This window comes from Prionailurus bengalensis, chromosome A1, assembly GCF_016509475.1.
Source record: "Prionailurus bengalensis isolate Pbe53 chromosome A1, Fcat_Pben_1.1_paternal_pri, whole genome shotgun sequence".
NCBI lineage: Eukaryota > Metazoa > Chordata > Mammalia > Carnivora > Felidae > Prionailurus > Prionailurus bengalensis.
Genome location: NC_057343.1, coordinates 11852541 through 11875898, shown reverse-complemented (window position 1 = coordinate 11875898; position 23358 = coordinate 11852541). Strand labels below are relative to the sequence as shown.

Below are 23358 nucleotides of genomic sequence, written 5' to 3'. Positions count from 1 at the left end.
CACGAAGCCTACTTAAAATTAAAAGATATTTTTTAAATTTTATTTTAAAAGAGCAAACTTAAAAAAATAAAATAAAACAAACAGGACCACCTGGGTGGCTCAGTCAGTTAAGCGTCCAACTTTTGCTCAGGTCACGATCTTACCTTCAGTTTAAGTCCTGCATCAGGCTCTGTACTGAAAGCTCCGAGCCTGGGGCCTGCTTCCAAATCTATGTCTCCCTCTCTCTCTGCCTTGTCCCACCCCTCACTCTTTCTCTCTCTCAAAAATAAACATTAAAAAAAGTAATAAAATAAAGCAAATGAACAAAAGTATGTATCCATTTGGTGGCATAACTACACAAAAAAGAATCATTTTAAGTAACTGTGAAATAGAGAAATTTGACTGTAAATCCCTAATGTGATACATACCTTAAAGATAACAAGTCAACAAACTTAACTCTTTAGGAGTAACATTGGTAGTGCTACTGCCATTTCTGAGACTGTTAGGTATTTAATACGGCATAATTCAAATGAGTTAATATGTAATACCATGATTTTATCATCCTGTGTTATCTAAGTTGGGGAAAAAGAGATACAAATGTAAAATTGAAGAGATTCTGTAAAAATACTGTAGCCCTGAGTTAGAACTGGAATAATCAATATAAACACACAATGCATTTTATCTTCCAGAAAGACATTCTTTTTTTTTTTTTTTTGCTGTGTCCACTGAATTGTCTTAAAAAATAACCCACACACTAGGCATTAGTACCCACAAGACTCACGTTATGATCATCTTAATAACATTCCCATTAAAAAGAACCAGGGCTCTTTAGAGAAATGACTGATTTCAGGTGTGGGACATGTAGAAGATGGGCCTGAAACAAATTGTCACATCGGAATTGTTAAGAAACTACAGAGATTAGTGGAGCTGTTCAAAGGGACTCAAAGGCCAACTTAAATAGGCTCCTGGATATAGATGGGGCAATATGAGCATCAGTGACAAATCGTCAATTTGTCAAATATGTGTAAATTCATGGGTTTATAATGGTTATTTTAAAAAGACAACAACAGTTAATTCGTCACATTTGAAGGAGGCTAGTAAAATCACTATTTTGAACACCGTTCAATAACTTTAAAAAAACGAAGCATTTAACCTGCCTTTCCTGAACAGATGTAACATTGGGGAACCAGAGAACAGATGAGAAGTTCCTCTTTACGAAAGTATTCAGCTAGTAACTGAAGAAGGAATGACAGAACATCACCTCTGATCACTAAGCAACAACCGACAGAGGGGCATACCACCATCTATAAAGTGGTCCTCTGACAACAAAAAAGTTGACTGGAATCCTATCAGGCCTCTGGATTTAACTATAACCTTACAGAAAATATAAGAAACCCATTAAAATATGCCAAAGGCATACAATTAGCAAAAATCGGTCTATGTGAAACTCTGCAAGAGAAACCTGGTTTATCAAACACAAAGAAAGAAATGAGGCACTTTAATAAATGCATCTACAAATAGCATTATGGATCTTGATTTTTAAAAAGTTACTATTTTTGAGAAAATTAATTGGATATTAACATTAAGCAACTAATGTCACCTATGTTTGTGAGAAAGGTATTATGTTTATTTTTAAGAGCTCTTATCTCTTAGAGATACTTAGATGTATAGATAAAATGATATATTTAGTCTGGGGTTTGCTTTCAGATATAAGGGGAACAGGGGAAGTAGAATTATAAATTACAGTAAAGTGGCTGTAAGTTATTCATATATAAGCCAGTTGTTGGATACAGAGGAGTTTATTGTAATTGTCTATCTACTTCTCTATATGTTTGAAAATTTCAGGAGTAAAATGTTTCAGAGTCTCACCAAACTATCCTTTTAGTCTATGGTTTGAAGTTCTTTATGAAATGAAAAATTATTACTTTCTGGTAACTTCAGTAACTAAACTCCCCAGATAAGACCCATCATATCATAGATCAGACTTTCCAATACCAACATCCATAAATACCTTTTCTTAGTAATCAAGAGAAAATTACATGCCACATAGAAGTAAAAAAGCAATTTGGGCTGGAATTTTTGAAGACAGAATGAGAAATTTTAAGCTCATCCAATGTTTTGCATATTCATTTAAACAAAAAACAGAAAAAAATAAACAGAACAGAAATAAATCAAAACAAAGAAAAAAAAACTTTCAAGAATTCTGAACTACTAGGCAGTCTTAGAAGTCAGTGAAATGTAAATGAAACAACTATCTTCTGATTGTTTTTTCTAAGTTCCTGTTAAAAGAAATCCTTTACTCCCTTGTTAAATTGATTTTCTTCTTTCCAATTCAAGGGTTTTTTTCCTCCCGATAATAATCACACACATGCAGAAAATGCAAAAACTGAAAAATACATTAATACCACTAAAAAAAAAAAACCTCAAAATTCTACTACTCTGAAATAATTACTGCTAACATTTGGTTAACAATTCTAAAATTTCTCTATACATACATACATATATTTAAGTAAACCAGGGTACAAACTACATAGTATTTGGAAACATTTTTTTCACCAATAATGCTGTAGAGAACTGCCTATATCAAGTATAGCTAACCACTAATTTTAATGCTCATATATATCTTTAGCAGATAGATATTATACCACAACTAGTCTAACCAATCCCCTACTGATGAACATTTAGATGTTTTGGTTTTTCTTTTTTAGTCTTAACAACAAAAGCACCAACATCCTTATTCTAGTTATTTATGCACTGTTTCTGAGCTTTAAGATTTAAGCCTACCCTATAATCTGCTCTGAGACCCTGGTGCTATAAATCAGAAATTGTATTTCCTAGATTCCTTCAAGAGTTGCCTTCCTGTTGGATTCTTCCAATAAGAGACACTATAGCTTCTTCAGGCATCTTGTGCAGTAGCTCTGCCATACCCCACCCCCCCACCCCCCACCCCCCCCAGCAACAACTAGGACACTCCTACTGTGACAGCTGGTTGGCTGTGCCAATACTGACAGGGCTCTTCCATCCAATGGGCAGTCCTGAACACCACTTGTCAGCCGGCCAGCCCTAGGGGTCATAGCTGCTTCCAGCAGTTCATAGTCCTTGGGTTACCAAAACAACCTGCTCTTTCATCCTTCAAACATCTGTATTAATTAATGTACATTTAAAATACCTTGTGTGGTTTCTGTTCCTCTGACTCAACCCTGACCCATAGTATCATTAGGTAGGTATCTTTTCTAATTATCTCTGAAATAAGTTCCTGAAAATAACACTGCAGAGTTGGAAGACTACAAGCACACATTTTAAGTTGGTATGTATTACCACATTACCAACCCAGAAAAGCTGAATCATTTATAATTCAATCAAGAGACATCACTGGAATGCTAGCTAATCCTGGTGTTTTTATTTGTTTTTGCCTCAATTACTATTAGTAGGCATAAATGTCTTTTCTTGATTTGAGGGGCTAGAAGGCTTTCCTGTTTGTGAATTTCCTGTTCATTCCCTTTGCCAGTATTCTACTGTGAAACCTGTTTGTTATATTTTTAAGAGTCTTTATACGTTACAGATATTAACCTTTTCAAAGTTATACATACTGAAAATAGTTTCCAAGCATACTATTTGTATTTCTAACTTACTTCATGATTTCTGCTTTTGTCTAAATGGTATTCTTCCTCACTAAAATATAAGGACAGAGTCTGTTCATCAACAAAACTTTATACACACTTCAGTACCTTATACACAGTAGAGTCTCTATAAATATTTTTCAACAAATGGATATTTAATAATATAATCCATCAGTATTTCATCTTATGATCTGGCATCAGTATCCCTTCACCCACCAAAAAAAAAAAAAAAAAAAGGAATTACAAAACTGTTCTGGTTACCAGTACTTTTATTGATTCATTTTATACATTTAAAATCTTAGATAAATCTTTAACTCATTTCAAATATATGTAAAATCAAGATAAGCAGTTTACATTGATTTTTCTTTTCAAAACAGCTTGCCAATAATTTACTGGGCAATCTAACTTTTCCTGATTTTTTTGTTAAATATTATACTTCTCCACTCAGTATTTATAAGGCTGCAAATTTCTTGTGTTACCCCTAGGTCTTCTGATTTTTATTCCTATAATATTCTCAAAATGGTTGTTAGTGTTATATGGGATTTTGGCTTATATTGGCTATCTTGGTTTTGGTAATTTTTCAGTTGATTCACAGATTTTCCATGAAATACAATAACTCTATCTCCTCCAACACTTGTACTTCTTAAATTTATTTTTTAATGTAATTATATTGGCTAATGCTTCTGAAACAATGTTAAATCATGGCAGAGATAGTGTATTTTCTTCATTTTGTTCCTAATTTTACTGTGAATGCTTCTGATGTGTACTATCTGATGACACCTATTTTTGGTCTGAGACACATTTATTATGTTATGAAGGCATTTAATCCTAATTTATTAGGTTTAATTAGAAATAGACTCCTTTAGCATTCTAATCCTTGTCACATCAATGTGACCTACTGTGTGCCTTTTCCCTTATACTCAATTATATAATAAATTGTAACATGAATATTAGGCCTATCAATACCAATCCTCTTTGTATTCCTGAAAGTAATCACATCTGACCATAATATATTTTTGTTTTACTGTAGTCAACTCTCTTTTTTCTAAAATTTTACTTAAACTTTTTGCAGCAATATTAGTAAGCTCTGTTTGAAGTTTTCTTTTGAGGGAATATCTGTTAACTAGTTTTAGCACTCCTGCTGGTTATCTTGGCTTTACAAGTAATCTGAATGTTTGGTTTTTTTTGTCATGCTCTAAACAATTTAAAAAAATTAGAATCCTTGGTTTCTTACAGATGTGAAATAATACTTTCTTTAACATGTAACTTTTACTGGCACGTTTTACTAGAGGATACTTTTCACCATTTTTTTTATTATCATAGCCTAATTAGGTTTTTTCTTCTTCTTCGAGCCAATTTTATTTATTTATATTTTCCTTAAAAAAAAAATCAGGTTTTCCAATATTTAAAACATAGATATAGGCACATCTAAAATTTAAACACTGAGGGGCGCCTGGGTGGCTCAGTCAGTTGGGCGTCCGACTTCGGCTCAGGTCATGATCTCGCAGTTTGTGAGTTCAAGCCCTACATCGGGCTCTGTGCTGCCAGCTCAGAGCCTGGAGCCTGCTTCACATTCTGTGTTCCCCTCTCTCTCTGCCTCTCCCTTGCTCACTCTCTGTTTCTCAATAATAAATAAACGTTAAAAAAAAATTTTTAAACACTAAAAGTAAAATGATGAGAAAAAAACAAATCAGATACGCCAACAAAAACAAAAGGTAGAATTAGGAGCTTAAGCAAAACTGAATGCAAAGGGGAAGAGTATATACCTTGGTAGGCAGAGTTCATAATATAAAAGGGGTTATTAATACATTTCCTGAGTCTTTATATCCTAAAGAACATCCTTCATTTGTCCTTAAGCACAACTTGGCTACTTAGGAAATTCTTAGGTTATATTCTTTTTGTCCATGAAATCTCTCTAGTTGTTGAATCATTAACTTCAGAAATCTTAGGTGGTTGAAAGAAATAAGCGAGCCTCTTTATTTTTCCATTGTACATAACATACTTCCTTTTCTTTGCCCTTGATGTTTGTGAAATTACTTCTGTAATCCCTGAAAATTCAGTAAATTCCACCAGGATATTTTCCTAAAACAGGAGTCCTCTTGATATCCAGATTCAAGTAGCCAATCATTCTGAAAAAGTTTACTATTATTTTTTTTTATTATTATTTTCCATTTTCCATCACTCTGTTGTCTTCACCACAAAAACCACTTAGGGCTTTTCACTTTCTGCTATTAAAGAAATTTAACTGCCTTCATTTGTATGCCTACATTTTCACATTCTATGCAATCTCCTCAAGTTCCATTGCTAGCTTACCGATTACATTTTCAAAATTGCTTACTCTGCTCCTTGCTGCTTATACTAAATTATACTTTATAATGCAAGTATGTTCCTGTCTTCTTTACCATTGGTTCTGACACTTCCCTTTTTATATATTTGTTTTGTTTTCTTTTTTTCCAGGTATCATTTGCTGCTGAACTTTTTGGCAGTTTAGAATCACTTAAAATTTTCTTTTTTCCTAGAAAAATTCAATTCTTCCCAACAGTGATTATCAGCTTTCTTTTGAGTACTAAAATATGTGCATCGGTTTCATGTTTGTTAATTTATTTGTACTCTGTTAACTCACCTTTGAGCAACAGAAATTCTCTGGCTCTGCCATTTGAACAAAAAGGCAGGCAGCATCTCCCTGAAGACTGAACATCAGATGCCACTCTTAAAAAATTAATATCAAAGCTCCCAACTCCTTCATCAGCTGGCTAAGTAAGGAGCACGGAGAAGGGAGTGGGGACTAAAGGCAGCAAGTCTCTCATCTCCGCGGAATTTCTCTCCAAGTCTACTGAAACCTGCCAGTGACAAGAACTAGCTCCACCTGGACTATGGCTATATTCCATGCTATAAGGGGACTCTTAGTTTGGGGACAACTGCCTACTCTGGAGGTAAGTCAGACTCCTGACAGACAGGAATCAGAACAGAAACCATAGCAACCATCATTTTTGTTTAGTGGCTGAACACACAATCTTTTATGTGTCTCTAAAGTTGGTAATAAGACGCTTGCTTCAAAATTCTCCTCTAAGCTTTACTTCACCTCTAAGCTTTGCTCCTCCTGCTAAGGAAAATAGGTCAGTCCAAAGAAAAACGGTGTGACCACGAAGTCTCTCCTTTAGTTCTATGACAGCCGAAATTAGGCTTTCCTTATTTCTCTCAAAGCCTGCCCATACCTCAATCTCCTCCTTCTAAATTAACCAACGACAGAACACTTACTATCCATTGCCTTATATGCCTGATTCAGGAATATGGGTATCAACCATCAATGTTCTCACTTTCAATTCAGTCTAAATAATCTAGGAGCAATTCTGTCCAATTCTACTTACGATTCATTTCTCTTGTGGTTCCTCTAAATTATTTTGGTGAATTCAAGGGAAGATGCTTTAATCAACACTCAGCTCTATCATTTTTCCTCAAAATCAACTCACCCAATTAATAATTTAAAACATAAAATCTGCATACATATTTTATCTCCTGGAAAACATATTATACTATGAGCTACTTCATCAAGAACAGTGTGTGCACACAGCAGGTATTCAATATCAGTTAATTCTCCTCATGAGAAACATGTGAAATATACTTAGCATATAAATAAAATAATCTTCAAGTTCCATATTAAAGCAGCATATGTTTTAAAATGACCTTTGCATGTTCTAAACTGTCTACCTTTCAACCTTGCTCTTATATAGTTCTCCCACAAATACATCAATGTTTAAGATATTAAAGATACTAGGAAAGATAGTCAAGAATGAAAATAAAAACCACTAGTGAATAAATCAAACTAAAACTTGCCCAAAACCCTAATTAAGAGAGGAACTGTGCCATTATGGATATGGTACCATAGGCATTCAGAGGCCTAAATTCAAATCCTCCCTCTGTACATTCTAGCTATATGATCTAAAACCATTTACCTCAAGTGAATAACAGATTTCTCATTTGGAAGATTAGGATAATTCCTACACTTTACTGAACTGTTACAAGGTTTAAATGAGATAATACAATAAGTGGGCATTCAGTAAGTGATACAGCATTATATGTACTGTGTGTGTGCATGTGTTTTTCCCCAAACTCTGATCTCTGATCTGTGTTGGAGAATCAGAGCACCATTCCAAAGGAATATTCATGCTCTCCATCCTCTTAAAAATTAAGAAGTCAATTCTAAACAATAAAGTTTCTTACTCCTGCCAAAGAGGATGGGATTATAAAATTCTGGTTATGTTTCAATTACCATGTGAACTAGAATTAAGTTCACATGAACAAAGAATAACAAAAAGTGTACCTGGGATTTTAAGAGCTACCTTTGTCCATTTTCTCTCTGAGGAAATAGGCCACAGGTAATTCTTCAACATGAAGAAGCATGCTACCCCAACCACAACTAATTAGACCAGCAGCTAAGCCAGAAGTAATGAGGCAGATGTAAAGCGAACCACCAATGCCTATGGCAAGATCAGGACCAACTGTCAGATACACCCTCCAGGAAGCGGGAGGAGAGATGCATACAGAGAAGTACGGGTCCATACAGAATGAAGACTCATCGTTTTGAGATACCACAGAATCTTGAATAATCAACCAGCATTAGAGATCCCAAGGATAACAGCACAATTTCCAATTCTTAGAAATACTGAAAACACACACAAAAGTACACTGCTATTAGGATGATTATTCCATGCTTCCCTACGTCAAACAAAGCAGTGCTTCTGAAAGTTTTCAATTCAATACCTTTAATCACAGAGGACGGTGAAGAGTCCTTTCTTTGAAATTTCCCACTAGACCTTAAATTCATGTGAATTGTTTACTCTATGCCATGTCAAGAGAATGTTTTACTAGAAAATTGTTTTCATTAAAATATTTACGCAAAATAGATGCTTGAGAAAGAAATGCCATGTTTGCCCCACATTTTCATGAAATCATCCAAAATACCAACCAGTGCTATCCCCTCAGGAAATGAGATCTAAACCGAATGATATCAACTTAATATAACTTAGACATGATTTCCTCAAAACTTACAAGATTCCAACTACTACATAAATCAAGAAACAGTAAATTATTTTTCTATTTTCCAGAGTATTTATCAGAATAAACTCAACTTACGATCTGATGTGTGGGAAATCCTCTTCAATTTTGCTTCCTGTGTTTTTAAAAATTTGGAGTGCAGCCTCTGCTACTTTTTCATCATCCATTTTCAGGCAAGCCAGGAGAGACTCAAATGTTTCAGCAGAATGAAATGAGATGGGATGTGTAAATGAGAGTACCTAAAAAAATGAGTCATAAAAATGGTCTGTAAACCCTTTTCATCTTTAAAATACAATTGGAAATACTCAAAGTAAACACAAAAATATTTATGCTAACAAGTATATGAGAACACAGTAAACTTTAAAACTTACTCAAATATGTAAAAGATATGTTCTTTAAATCACAGGATTTAAAGAAGTCCTTTCTTTCAAAATTAAATTACATGCTAATATAATTCTACTCAAAATAATTTAGATTTTGGTTAATGTTGGACTTATTTATTTATTGAGAGACAGAGACAGAGAGAGAGAGAGAGAACAAGCAGAGGAGAAGCAGAAGAGAGAAGGAGAGAGAGGGAGAGAAAGGATCCCAAGCAGGCCCTGTGCTGTCAGCACAGAGCCCAACATGGGTCCTCATGATCTCATGAGATCATGACCTGAGCCAAGATCAAGAGTCGGATGCTTAACCAACTGAGCCACCCAGGTGCCCCTGATTTTTTTTTTGGAGGAGAATTAGAGAAGAGGGACAAGAAGAGAGAATTTACCAAAATAGCTCATTTTTCTAAACAGAGGGGATTAAAAGAGACTAGCTAGTAACATTTTTGAAAAAAGGTTATTCAGGGAAGGGGGTAAAAGAGATAGTAAAAGGTATCATAACATTACAATTATCAAATCAACACGGTACTAATAGAAGAAACAAAACAGAAAACATAAAGCAATAAATAGTCCTAGCATATATAAGAACTTAGATTCTACAGAGGCAACAGAGAACGAAAATGAATGGGATTTTTAATAAACAGTCCTGATAAAACTGCATAGCTATTGGGAGAAAATCCAATTAGATCTTTCCCTCCAATACACACTTTCAAAATAAATTTCAGATGTTTATATTTCAGATTAAAGAACAGAATAAAAATTTTCTGAACAAGACAGGATTTTCAAGCTTAAAATAAACAAGTAGAATCAAATGTGGAAAGTAAAATCAAGCAAGTCATAGAAAAATATATTAAGCATAATGCCGTGTTTGTAAGATACAGAAACAAGCAAAATAAGTGATGTTAGAGATACATAAATAGAGATGATAAAACTATAAAGACAGTATGAGAATGAATAATGAATAATGACCTCAAATTCAGAACAATTATATCTGGGGGATGTGAATCAGGGAAAAAACTACTCAGGGAAATTCAACAGTATTTTTTATTTTTTAATGTTTATTTATTTTGAGAGTGTTTGTGTGTGCATGAGTGAGCGGGGAAGGGGTAGAGAGACAGGGAGAGACAGAATCCCAAGCAGGCTCTGTGCTGTCAGCGCAGAGCCCGCAGTGCAGAACCTGATGCGGGGCTTGATCCCACGAACCTGTGAGATCATGACCTGAGCTGAAATCAAGAGCTGGACACTTAACCAACTGAGCCACCCAGGTGCCCCTCAACAGAATTGTTAATACTCTATTTGAGTTAGCATCCTATTTACTTTTCACTGTATTCACTTCATTACCAGACCTTATAACTTACATATAATAGATTACTTTTTTTATTTATAAAAAAGCAAAGGAAATAAAAAACTCACATCAGTTTAAAAAGAACAAAAAATTGAGATGTCAGTAGAAAATGAACACAGGATAAAAAATAATGAATTCACCATAAGGAAAACACTAATGATTAACATATGGAAGTTATACCTCACTGCAATAATTACACAAATTAAAACATTATTTTTACTTATCAAATTAGCAAATCTCTTTAAAATTTACAATATTCCATGTTTGTGAAGATAAGTTAGGCACCTTCCTTCACTGCTGACGGAATTATATAGGAGTATGATTTTTCTGTGAAGGAATTCGACTAAATATATACATCAAAAATTTTTGAAACTGATCATTCTCTTTACATTTCAGGATTTTTTTTTTAAAAAAGGCATTTGCAAGAGATCTTAGACATATTTATCTTTGCAGTGATTATAAGAATAAAATTAGAAAAATCTAAATATCCAGAGAAACAGTTGGGAATACTATGACACCGCAAAAGTGAACTAATCACCATTTCAAAAAAAATAATGTTTCTTAATATGAGCCAGACACTGTGCTAAGAAACTTACGTACATGGTTTAATTTAGTGTTCTGTGAGATAAGTGCTATCATTATCTCCATTACAGATAAGGAAGCGGAGGCAATGAACTTACCCAAACGCATCCATCAAATAAATAACAGCCATAAATCAGATATGTTTTTTGGCACTCTTAAAAACACTATCCTAAAAACCACTGAAAAAATGCTTGTAATTTAATCAGGGAAATTGGTCAAGATATAAAACTATACACTCAGTCTAATCTCAACTATATAAAGTGTGCATTGTTTTCAAGATTAAAAGGGAAACAAAAGAAATGTTTATGTATGATAGGCTTATGAAAGTTTTCTTCTTTATAATTTTATACTTTCTAAGTTGTCAACAATTAACTGGTATTTTTGTAATAAGTACAAGGCAGTAGCTTATTTTAACTAACAAAATAAAAGGTAAAATGAAGTTTTAGGAAGAATTTGGCTCCATCTTTGCTTCCTGATGACAACTTCTAAGTATAATTCACTATTTTAGTGTAATAATACTAGGCTATATTATACAATTTAAACCTTAAAATATTTAGCTTACATGTTAGAGGAAATGAGGCATTTCTACATGACCTAAAATGACTGAGAAAATTTTACTTCAGGTTCTATAAACTTAAGAAGCAAGTCTGAAGCACACAAAACATATACTATACATATTAGGCAGTCACCTGATTAGGCTCTTCATTTCACCATATGCATACTTACCTTAAGCAGTTCAAGACCTGCCCTGATGGCCTGATCAGTTGGAACACCCTCGTCTTCATCATCTGCTGTTCCATCTATTGATTTGTTCACTTGCTTAATAAGAGCACTAAAGTATGAGGGAAAAAGACGGTCATATTTTCAAGTGGCCTTTAGTAGCAATGTCTAAGAAAAATAATCCTGAATATTTTCTCTATAGACCATATCCAAACACATAAAAATCTGATACAGTTGTTTCCCAAACATTACTGCAAAACAAAAAAACTGTAATAGGTATTTTGAGGCACTTGTTTTCAAAACAGTATTTTCCCCTGTCCATTCAAATGAAGTCCAAATGTTATCTGATTTGCTGTTTATTAACGCTATCTATATTTTTATTCTTGCATTTTCCATAGAAAATCTATGCCTAAACACACAAACAGATGTCTTCTAATTATCTAAAATTCATTATTGCTCCAGAAGTCCCACAATGTATATTGAAATAAAGGATAAACGGCAACATTAAGCACTTTCAAATATTACCTGCCAAAATATTGCCAAAAGCACTTGCCAAATATTACTATGTGTCAGTACTGTTGTTAAGAGCCAGAAACACACAGGCCTGTTCCTGAAAGGTGTAAAAATACCTAGATAATAGACCTATAATAAAACTTCATGAGAAATTAAAACAGATTAAAAAGGAAACAAAATGCTTTGAATTTTCTTCTAAAAACAAGTTTGCTATTTTTTTTTAATTTTTTTTTAAACATTTATTTATTATTGAGAGACAGTGAGAGATAGAGCATGAGCATGGGAGGGGCAGAGAGAGGAAGAGACACAGAATTTGAAGCAGGCTCCAGGCTCTAGGCTGTCAGCACAGAGACCGACGCAGGGCTTAAACCCACAAACTGCGAGACCATGACCTGAGCCGAAGTTGGATGCTTAATCGACTGAGCCACCTAGGCGCCCCTAAAAACAAGTTTGTTATTTTAAAATAAACATTTATAATGCAATGTCAATTATCTAAAATAATCACTCACACTTTCAGGCATTCTTTTTATAAAAACCAAATAACATACACTAAGGGTAGAGACATAGTATGTCTCAAAAGCAGGAAAATTCAACTATTCAATGTTCCTTAAAATGTTTAGTAGCTCTATTATTTCTACAAAAATATTATGTACTCAAATTTAAGTTCAAGCTATGAGTCAAATTTATCTGTCCCCCTTCAGGGTCTCCTTAAAATTTATCACCTCTTAGTGGCTGATCTATTGATTAACTGTGTCTCATAGCTCCAACTATCCCGAATAAAACTATCTCAGGGGCCCCAAGGGTTTTTACCTAGACATCCCACAGGAATGAAAAATCAAATTCATTATTTTCTTCCATGATTAAGGGCATGAAGCTCTCAGTCTAGTGAAGGAAGGCCAAAAATAAGTAAACAAATACAGAGAAAATATAATCAGGGAACAACAAAGATTAGAAAGAAGGCAAAGACAAGAAGTGAAGTTCGTTACCCAGCGTAGTCAGGAAAGGCATTTCTGAGCTAAGAACCAAAGAACAAGAGCCAGTCATATAAAAATCTGTGAGAAAAAGCATCAACCTCTTTGGAAAACCAAAGACAATCAACTGAAAAACTATTAAAAAATACTGAGAGTTCAGTGACGTGACACTAACAAAACACAAAAAAATCAACAGTGCTTTTCTCTATCAGCCAAAGCCACCTATAAAATACAGACGGGGAAAATCTATTCACAACGACAAGTCAAAATACATAAAATAAAAAGTTATAAATGCACAGAATCTATGTGTAAACTCTAAAACTATATGAAGGGAGCACAGGGATTTGAATAAACCAAAACAAGTCTTTTTATAAAATGGGAACACAATATTATACAAATGGCATTTTTCACTAAATCTACAAATGTATCAGGGCAACACAACTTGGTAAAGAAGATTCAACAGATTCATTCTATGGCTCAACTGGAAAAATCAATTAAGGTTTGGCAACAGCCAATTAATTTTAGTGGGGGGAGGATGAAAGAACTTTCTCAACAAGATAAAAAGTATCATTAAAATTTCAGAAGACAAAGGAACCAAATTGAAAATTCATTAAGAATCCAAATCATACAAAAATTTATGCTATAATAAGGAAACATTGCAAATCAAAATTGGGAAGGGAAGAATCTTCCAATAAATGGAATTGATACAGCTAGCATTTAAAGGATGGATATCTATTTCCACATTATACTAAAATGAATTCCAGACCAATTAAAGATTTAAACAGAAAAAACATAACCACCTAATATGATACCAAAGGCAGAAAAATCATAAAGGAAACAAATGACAGATTTAATTATATATAATTTATACAAATTTGAAAGGCAATAGAACTAAGTTAATGGCCTTATTTTATAAAGGATTCTTACAACCAATAAGCAAAAGACAACTTCTCCAAGTCTCTCATAGAAAAGTATTTTAAAAAGCAATTAACCAAGAAATATATGGGGGGAAAAAATGTTCAACTTTATTAGTGACACATTGTTTTTAAAAAAGAAGATCATCATTCACCTGTAAAATGGCAAGGACTAAAAAGGTTAATAGCCACTCTAGCAGGAAGAGTTAGGTGAATTGGACACTCACTGACTACTGGTGGGGACTAAGAGTGGAATCTGAGACATATATAGTGTGATGGTTAACCAAGAGGGCTCTGGAACCAAACTTCCTGGGTTACAATGTCATTCGCCACTTCCTAGCAGTGGGGAAATTATTCAACATCTGTGTAACTCACTGTTCCTTATCTATAAATTGGAAATGATAACATTTCTTGTCTCATATGGTTAAGAAGTAAATGAGCAAAAGAGATAAACATTTAGAATCATCCCAGGCACTTTATAAGGACTAACTGCTACTACCTGTTACTGTTATTTATGTTTTGATATATTTTCTGTATCACTATGACCTGTTGACAATAAAGCCAAAGACCTATTTTGATTCTCAGTCAGAATGTTCATGGTACACATTATTTGTGAAAACTTTCTCGCACTTATCTTTCAAAACACTACAAAAACCTGGTGTTCTTACATTCCTGTAATTTTTCTACTGTTAAACAAAATTCCAAGGTTCTGTCCATGATCTTTTTATCTTTTTACTTCTTTCTATACAATCTCTTGCCCAGGGAAAGAATCCATTATCACAGTTTCACATTAAGCTCAATTTTCCTTGATTTTTAAAGAACTTTTTGGTCATGTCCAAGTAAGAAGCACATGAGCTCCCTTAATTCTTTTCAAAGTTATTACTATGTGCTTCATTGGAACTTGAGTTCTTAGACTTGACTCCTCAACTTTATTCCCATCTCCAGTAAGATGACCCATTCTTTTAAAACCTTCCCCAAATATAATCTTTCCTTTCCATTCCACTAACCACCAGCATCCAAAATTTATAACACTTTACAGTCTATCCCTTCTACTTCCTTCCTCCTACCCATCATTAATCATCCACAGTTCTCAACAGACTAAAGTAAAAGCTCTAAAGTTATACCTTAAATGCTTTCCACAATCTGATCCCAACTCCTTTTTTAGCATTATCTCATAATATTTCTATACCTTTCCACACTATAGTTTAAATGGATGGCAATCATTTCCTAAATATCCCTTTTTTTTTTTTTTTCCTATCCAGCTAGCTTGGTTTATATTAACCTCAGTGCCTAGAATATTCTTTCTCCCACCTCCATAAAAACATAATCTTACACATTCTTCCTCTTAAGTCAAATACTACTCTCTTAGAGAAATCCTTGAGTCTTCTGAACACTGTCTGCATTAATTTTATGAAACTATAATATAATCTCTCAGCTAAAACTCTTTATTCCATTACCAAACAGAGGGTTAATGAAAAACAAAAAGTATGGTTTGCTAGTATGTAACTAGCATTGCCTTGAGTATAGAAAGCATGAGATTATTTACTTAAATAAGGAGTTTCAGTCTGATTCAGTACTAATATAGAGGGGTCTGATTTTTTTGTTTTAAAACCATAGAAACCCTTCTTCAAATGAAAACTGATGCAAGAGGAATCCAAAGTGACTACAGGGTATCCAAAGTGGTGTCTCCCTACTTTGCAGGGGATCACAGTCCAAAAGCTGCACCTTCTACCCTCCCAAACAAACAAACAAACAAAAAAATCCCCCAAAAGGGTTCACTGAGTACAGGATGGTATTATTTAGTGTAGATTGTAATATATCTCATTTACTGATGACCAGTAAATCAGAATGTAATGAATGTATGTATGCGTGTATGTGTGTGTATATACACACATACACACACACACACACACACACACACACACACATTCTATGAGTGCTTTCTTTTCTCAACCAGTTGAAACATTTTAGGAAAATGTTTAAAAAAAACAAAACAAAACATTTTACCTAAGGGAACACAGTCATAAAAAGAAAAGTATTTTCCAAGATGTCACAGTTAGGTGATATATAAGCGGAAGTGAGTATTGTTTTAAAAATAACACTTTGCGTTCTCAAATATCTGTGAAAATGCGTCATAAACTGCTTTACAACATATTCACCTAATTTTCTTTTCCTGAGGGCATAATTACAAGTTGTCTGCATTACTTATCCTATTCAAGCTACCTAAAAAGAGTAATTCCTGGTATACTGGTAACAGAAACTAGGCTTAAAATGACATTTTCTCATCTAAATGGAAGTAATATTTAACATTAAAATAAATAACAAGATAAATATACACAGATATGTACAGATCAGTGTGTACACATACATTACACACACATATATATGAACAGACAGATGTACAAACATATATAGATTCGTATATAGCCATTTTACATATACAAAAAATCTACACAGTTAAGTGCCTTGTGTATAGCAGGTACTCAAAAGCAACTGACTGCAGTATGAATGAATGAATAGTAACGAAAATTTAGTATTTTTATATACAAATACCTGATAGATTCAGTATCTATGTGCACAGGTGCTATCCTCTCCAAGAGAAACTTGATCATTTCCAGGAAAGGATTTGTAGGCTGTTTGGGGTTGCCCAGCTTCTTAGTTATTTCACGCTGTAAGGTAGATTTTTTTTTAAATATTACAAAAATTTGTTTAAATAAATACATCACATTAAAATGTTTAGGACCTAAAGTAATTAAAATCATGCAATACTGGTATTGGAATAAGAAAATCAACAGGAATTGCATGAATTGAGCAAACAAAACTAAGAATTTTGCATATGAGAGAGGTAACATTTCAACTAACAGGAAAAAGATGGATTATTCAATATACTGTTTTGAAATAACTGAACAGACATACAGAATAAAGAGACAGATCCCTATCTCATACTCTATACCAAAAACATTCCAAAAAGATAGAACAAGTACAAAAGAATAAAACCAAGGGTCAGTGGAGATAAATACTTCAGAGAGTAATACAATCAAGGAAGCTTGTTAAAACTATAGATTCTTGGACCTCACTGAGGAGATTAGTCAATCTGGGGTGGAGAAAAGAATCATCGTTTTCTCTTTATTAAAAACCTCTCGGAAGATGCACTGGCAACAGACTGAGAAATCCTTACATCAGTAAATATTTTCATTGACTTGCGATAGAATGGGGTTTTGAAAGCAGGACAGAAAAGGCAAAAACCTTAAAGAGTCTGCTGATAGACTTAGCTAGATAAAAATAAAACTATGGTATATAAAGAACATCAAAATCAAAACGGAAGGGTAGACTATAAATGACAGATAATTATTTGCAGCTTAATTAACATATATGATTAACAAATCAATAGGACAAAGATAAATGTCATTCCATAGGCAAAGATTAAAAACATACAATACACAAAAAAACATAAATGGCTAATACGCCCAAGGAGAAAAAAAATGGTCAAATGACCAGGAACCACGACTACAAATCCCACCAAAATAATTATGTTTTGAGTTTTGCTTCTTTCCAACAATGACAGAATCCAACACTGAATCTATCCTAAAGAAATAATCAAGGCTGTGTAAAATGATTTAGCTATAAAGATATTAAAGTGTTCTTTAAACAAAAACTGGGGAAAAAAATCTCAATGTGTAACATAAGTGGATTGTTCAATTCAATGGTACGCTACGTTGCTATTAATGCTGTAAAAAACTAATAAAAATAAGTAAAATGCACAAAGCTGTACAGATAATATCTTATTTTGGAAGATACATCCTACAGTATTAACAGCAATTGTCTCTACACGGGGGTTACAGTTTATCTGTATTGTCATTTTTGTGATATTTTCTAAATTTTACCCAACAAATATAAATTATTTTATAAAAAGGGTCAAAAAAAGATGTGAGGGTTTCTTGAAACATTAGCTCTTCTAATCATCTTCCCTTACCACACAGCCTTCAGCCTGCTTGCAGGAGCATGTTGGACTAACAAGTACTTCCAGCTGTTTTCTTATTTTCTCATCATCTTCCAACACTTGTGTGAACTTCTTCATGAAATCCTGAGCCTTACCAGGATCTGGCAAATTTCCTTCAATCAATTAAAATCCAATTAAAATGCTATTTCAGAAATTTCTCAAAATAACAGAAGATCAACATTCTTCATTCTTATTACTTTAATAATCCTAATTTACAAATTCTGTTTAGTTTAATTAGAAATTGTGGATCAACCTCAGTAGTCAGTAGTCAATTTTCCCTAAATTCTGCTTTCTAGAAATAGGAAACAAGAACACTATGAAGAAACATCTTGGTAGGGAAAGACTGAACTGACTCTAAATACCCCTTATAATATTTAAGGGCATTAAATGTCCACCTGAAGATACCAATTTATTACTGTCTCGAGTTTGTTGTGTATACTGTTCTCTTGTAACTCACAGAAAGAGATCAGTAAGTTTCATCTTTAAGAAACTATTCTCCTATACTGAGTTACTGTTAAAACCATCCGGTTCATATACACATGGCTATCTGTCGATGACACATACTGAGTAACAGTTTCAGGTATTGCTGCTGGATGTTATGATTGCATGAGAAAGGATGAGTCCTCATAGAATCAAAGATGATTTTTATACTACTCTCCTAACTTTTCCATGTATTAAAACACTTACGAAAGCTAGTAAAATGCTAATCCTAGTGCCTATTTTTTTTTTTTAATTATTCACAAATGTTACAGAGGACCAGACTAGGATTCTTCTAATAACAGAAATTATAATACAGAACCACGGACTGTAATAAAAGTTGTAGAAACTCAACTAAATCTTAAAACATGAATGCAGGCTTTAAGTTCATATACAACTTTGAAATTCCATTTCAAGTCTTGGCTAGATCAATGAGGATCTATTAATCTTGACTATCTATTAATACTTTTATATTATTAATTAATTATTAGTACTTGACTATCTGACTTTTTCATGTTTCTATAATACAAAAAAAATCTACTGTAGTGTCTTCAAATAATCTTGGACAATATAACTTTACAGCCCCTCCATAATGTGTAAGTATCGTATTAAAGGCTACAATAAAATCTACCATTTAAGAAACAAAAAGAATGAGAATGAGGTAAGAGGGAAATGGGAAATGAGGGAGGAGGAGACAGAGCTAGAAAAGAGGGAGGAAACAAAAAACCTGTATTTCAACATTCTACAAACATACTTGACCATGGAACCCTTTTTTCTAACAGTACTATTAACACCTTCAAGATACCAGCATTCCTCAGAACAGAATTTGGGAAAACAGGGGTAAAATATAGAAAAAATATAGGAGATATCTCCTTTTAAGAGACAGCGCCACAGCCAAACTACTGAGGAAATAGTTATTAAAAACCAATACCAGAAAATCACTTGCTTTCAGGTTATCCAAAGAGACTGAAAACTAATTTATGTTTAACTGCCCAAAACTAAAAGATACTTTGGTCTTAAACCCGTACTCATGCCAAAAATCCTATCACTTAGTCTAAAATTCAGTTAATTAGGTTACTGTTCTCTTCAGAACCTGAGCATTACTTCCATACACAGCTTGAAATATTTGTTAACATCTCAGAAATCCATCTAAGATAAATCTGTTCACTACTACCAAGTGGAAACTCAGCAGAAGCATTAACTGATTTTCCGTCTGTCCGTGTGCTATGCTACACAGTGATCTCTGAGGTGGGTGGAAAAGCAACTGCCATACAGAAACAGCTACACTGCCCTATCCTTGCACTGAACAAAGGAGATGTGCCACACAATCCTTTTGTATTTACTGTCAAGTGCAATAACATTTTATTTGAAATCACTGAAAGCAAAAAAGCAAATCAGTACTTTTTTTCCCCCCAAAGAAGCTCTTTTGTGGTTATTAGGTATACCCTTTCCTCTAAATTTTGGCTCAGAATGAAATTAGCTTCAGACAGATTCACATTAAAGCAAGCAACACCAAGGAAAAGATTCAGTTTTCACAGCAAGGTTATGCAATAATTTGAATGAATTCCCCAAAACACATTTATATAATAAATCCTTTCTCCAGCATTTGTTCATTCCAACACACAAAAGAAAAAGAAAAATCCTGTGTAGCAAAATAAATGAGAATCAGAGAAGAAGAAAAGCTGAAGCTGAGTTGTCTGTTAAACAACAATCAAAAACACTTGACTCTTTTCCTGTATTATCAGAGCCTAAAGTGGAACTCCATGAAAACAAATTATCAAAAACAAATATTTCAATTAAACCTTCAATTTTACATATAATATCTGAAATAACTTACTTGTAATAACCATCACTTTTGAAAATATGGCCTTGACACTGGCATCTGTCTGTAAATCACACAAAAAACGCAAAATTAGTATTTCCTAATAATCTTCATCATACCCTTCAGAAAATTAGAGAATAACCTACTAATGTTCCAGGCCCACACCCTGACCACCACCACTGTGAGCTCCTTCTTGAACTAGGTTCAAACTCCACAAAGTGGATGAAAGTGGAAGTGGATGCTCTGTTGTCACCATCTCTTCCCTCACCCTGTTTGGTCAGCCTCCAAACAAACAAACAAACAAACGACTGTTGTACCAACCTTTAGAAACAGGGAGAGATTTTGCTTTCTTTAGTAGTGAAAGAACAGGGCAACTTAGATTAGAAAAGGAATAAAATAACCTGGTTTTCAAGTTTTTAAGCTTATCTCAAACAAAAAGTTGATAAGGATATAATGCCGGTTGACTTAAGGCCTTCCTAAAATTTTTAAGCCAGAGGATTGTAAGGCATAGTCATGCAGCTTATGGGGAAGAACTAGATATAGACCATTACAAAAACGCCACTGACATGTACAAAAGATTCTTCCAAGAGTGCTGTTTATTTGCTGTATGAACATTATTTCAGTAAATCAACGCGTCACCATATTGCGATTCATGTAATACAGTCTGTAAAGTCGTATGTGTAAAAAAATGTTTCTAAAGGTGCTAGTTACTCAATGCATCAAGTTAGTGTTGTTTTTTTTTAAAGGTGTCATTCAGCAACTCTGTATAATATACTGAACCATAAAAATACTGGAGTGAAGGCAAAAAATAAAATAAAAAAATCATCCCTAGTTAGAAGGAGCTTGCTAAGAGAAAGTAAGATACAAAACACAGAATTCAAGAGTTAATTCCCAAATGTTTGGAATTTAAAGTATTTGAATAAATCTGTCCAGAATCAAAAGATTCTATTGTTTAATTTGGGGGAAGCAGGTGTTGCTGGGCTTTCAAGAAGTTGATCCACATGAAAAGGAAAGAGTATCAACAAAAGTACAACACTAGAAATTATGTCCCTTTGTGTGACACTGAGCAAATCTAAATTTAGTTAAATAGAGAAGAAGGGCTATACTACTGAACTAAATAGGAATAAAAACTACCTTTATCAGACTGAATAAGGAAAAATGCAAAAAAACATACTGATTACTAAGAGTCTTCCTAGTAAAAAAACACCCAAAAATTAAATATAGCTTTGAATTTTTTCTACCCTTCACTCTATAATGTCTACTATAATTCTCAGTATAAAGTGAAGTACTATCTTCCATTTGGTTTCTTCTTCAACCTGACACATTAATGAGAATTTCCTCTTTAACCTGGATAACTCAGTAATTATTTTAAGACAAGTTAAAGGAAAATTCCACTAGGTAGAAGACATTAAAACATTTTAACTGAATTGAGACTATATTTTGTTATTTCACATGAGAATGAAATTATAAGACCCTCCCAACTTGTTATCAACCGGCAAGGGAAAAGAAGGTCCCACTAAATAAATTTTAAAAGGACAGTGAAAGTCAAGAACAAAGTTATTTTTTTTTATTAGTCTCATACATCATGCTGTTCAACATATGACCTGCACACTTAATATACTACTTGGCTATTATGACTTCAGTATTGCCTAAAATCAGGAATAATTTTATTTACATGCACATGAAAACATCTCATATTTTTGGTTAACCATGCAACTTTGACCAAAAGGAAGTAAATTAATACAGCTCTAAACAGCAAATAGGAGAACATTATCCAGAGCTTATTAACTAAAATACACTAACTTATCGCATTAGAACATTAACTGAAACACATGTTTACTGGCTGAAGCATACTAACTTAAATGGAATTTTCCAATTTTGCTAGTTGGCAGAGAAAGTACTGAAATAGCAGAATCACACTAATATTAGTTTTAAGTCATTTATAATAAGAAAAAAGTAATTCTAGCAGGTTCAATATACTCAATAATCAAAGAGATTATGTTATGTTCAATAAACCAGAAGCAAAGAGATTACTGTTAGCCCTAACATGAAACAACTCCTCTCTATTGACCTCTGTTCTATGACCACGCAGTATATGTTTTGTTTTGTGGAAGTTTTTTTGGGGGGATGGTGGTGAGGCATTCCACTATAGACTGAAAGGAAATAAAACATAACAGCATACTGTCACTTATGTGTGTCATTTAAAATGACCACAAGTACTGCTTTTTCAATGAATTATACCTTTTACAGGCCTATATACAACATTCTCAAAAAATATTCAAGGGGGGAAAAAACTAGAATCACTGTAAAATTTCAAAAAATAAAATACATCAACTGAGTGAATACCACAATTATAATTATGAAAATCAAGCAGTACATTAAAACTACCATGATATTTTAAGTAAAAATATAAAGATACTTAACTAAAATTGTATGATACTAAAATTTTCTAAAACCACAAGACTATTCAAAGATGATGGGAACATTTTAGTGTGGCAAGACAGAGTGCAGTTTTACTCTATTTTCTTTGTTTTCAATGACAGTTATTGTTTTGTTTTGTTTTTTAAACTATAGAAGAACTTTAATTCTGAGTACAAAGAAGTACATTCTCTTTCCTGTTAGGTGTCATCTTTTACAAATATAGTAAATGTAAATTTTAAATGTTTTACGCAATCAATTTCTTAAAAATTTCTGTGTTCTGGGGCACCTGGGTGGCTCAGGTGATGATCTCACAGTGGTGAAATCAAGCCCCACATCAGACATTGTGCTGGGGCTTTGCACTGGGCATGGAGCCTGCTTAAGAGTCTCTCTCCCCCCTTTCCCTCTGCCCCTCCCTGCTCATGAAATTTCACTCTCTCAAAAACAAATAAAAATAAAAATAAATTTTTTTTTTCAGTGTTCTAAATTAGAGATCATAGCTTCTTGAGTAGAATGGTTCCATATAGAAATAGGTATTTCAACACACTGTAGCAATGGTGAAGAGTAA

General features: G+C 33.5%; 1 protein-coding gene across 1 annotated transcript in view; it reads right to left on the bottom strand.

Annotated features, from left to right (window-relative positions):
- The window catches only part of PDS5B (PDS5 cohesin associated factor B), a 196046-nt gene that overhangs the window by 56162 nt on the left and 116526 nt on the right, over positions 1-23358 (bottom strand). The window contains 5 exon segments of the mRNA XM_043576591.1: positions 8733-8893; positions 11682-11787; positions 16627-16742; positions 18047-18186; positions 20388-20436. Coding sequence (XP_043432526.1) covers positions 8733-8893; positions 11682-11787; positions 16627-16742; positions 18047-18186; positions 20388-20436 — 572 coding nt within the window.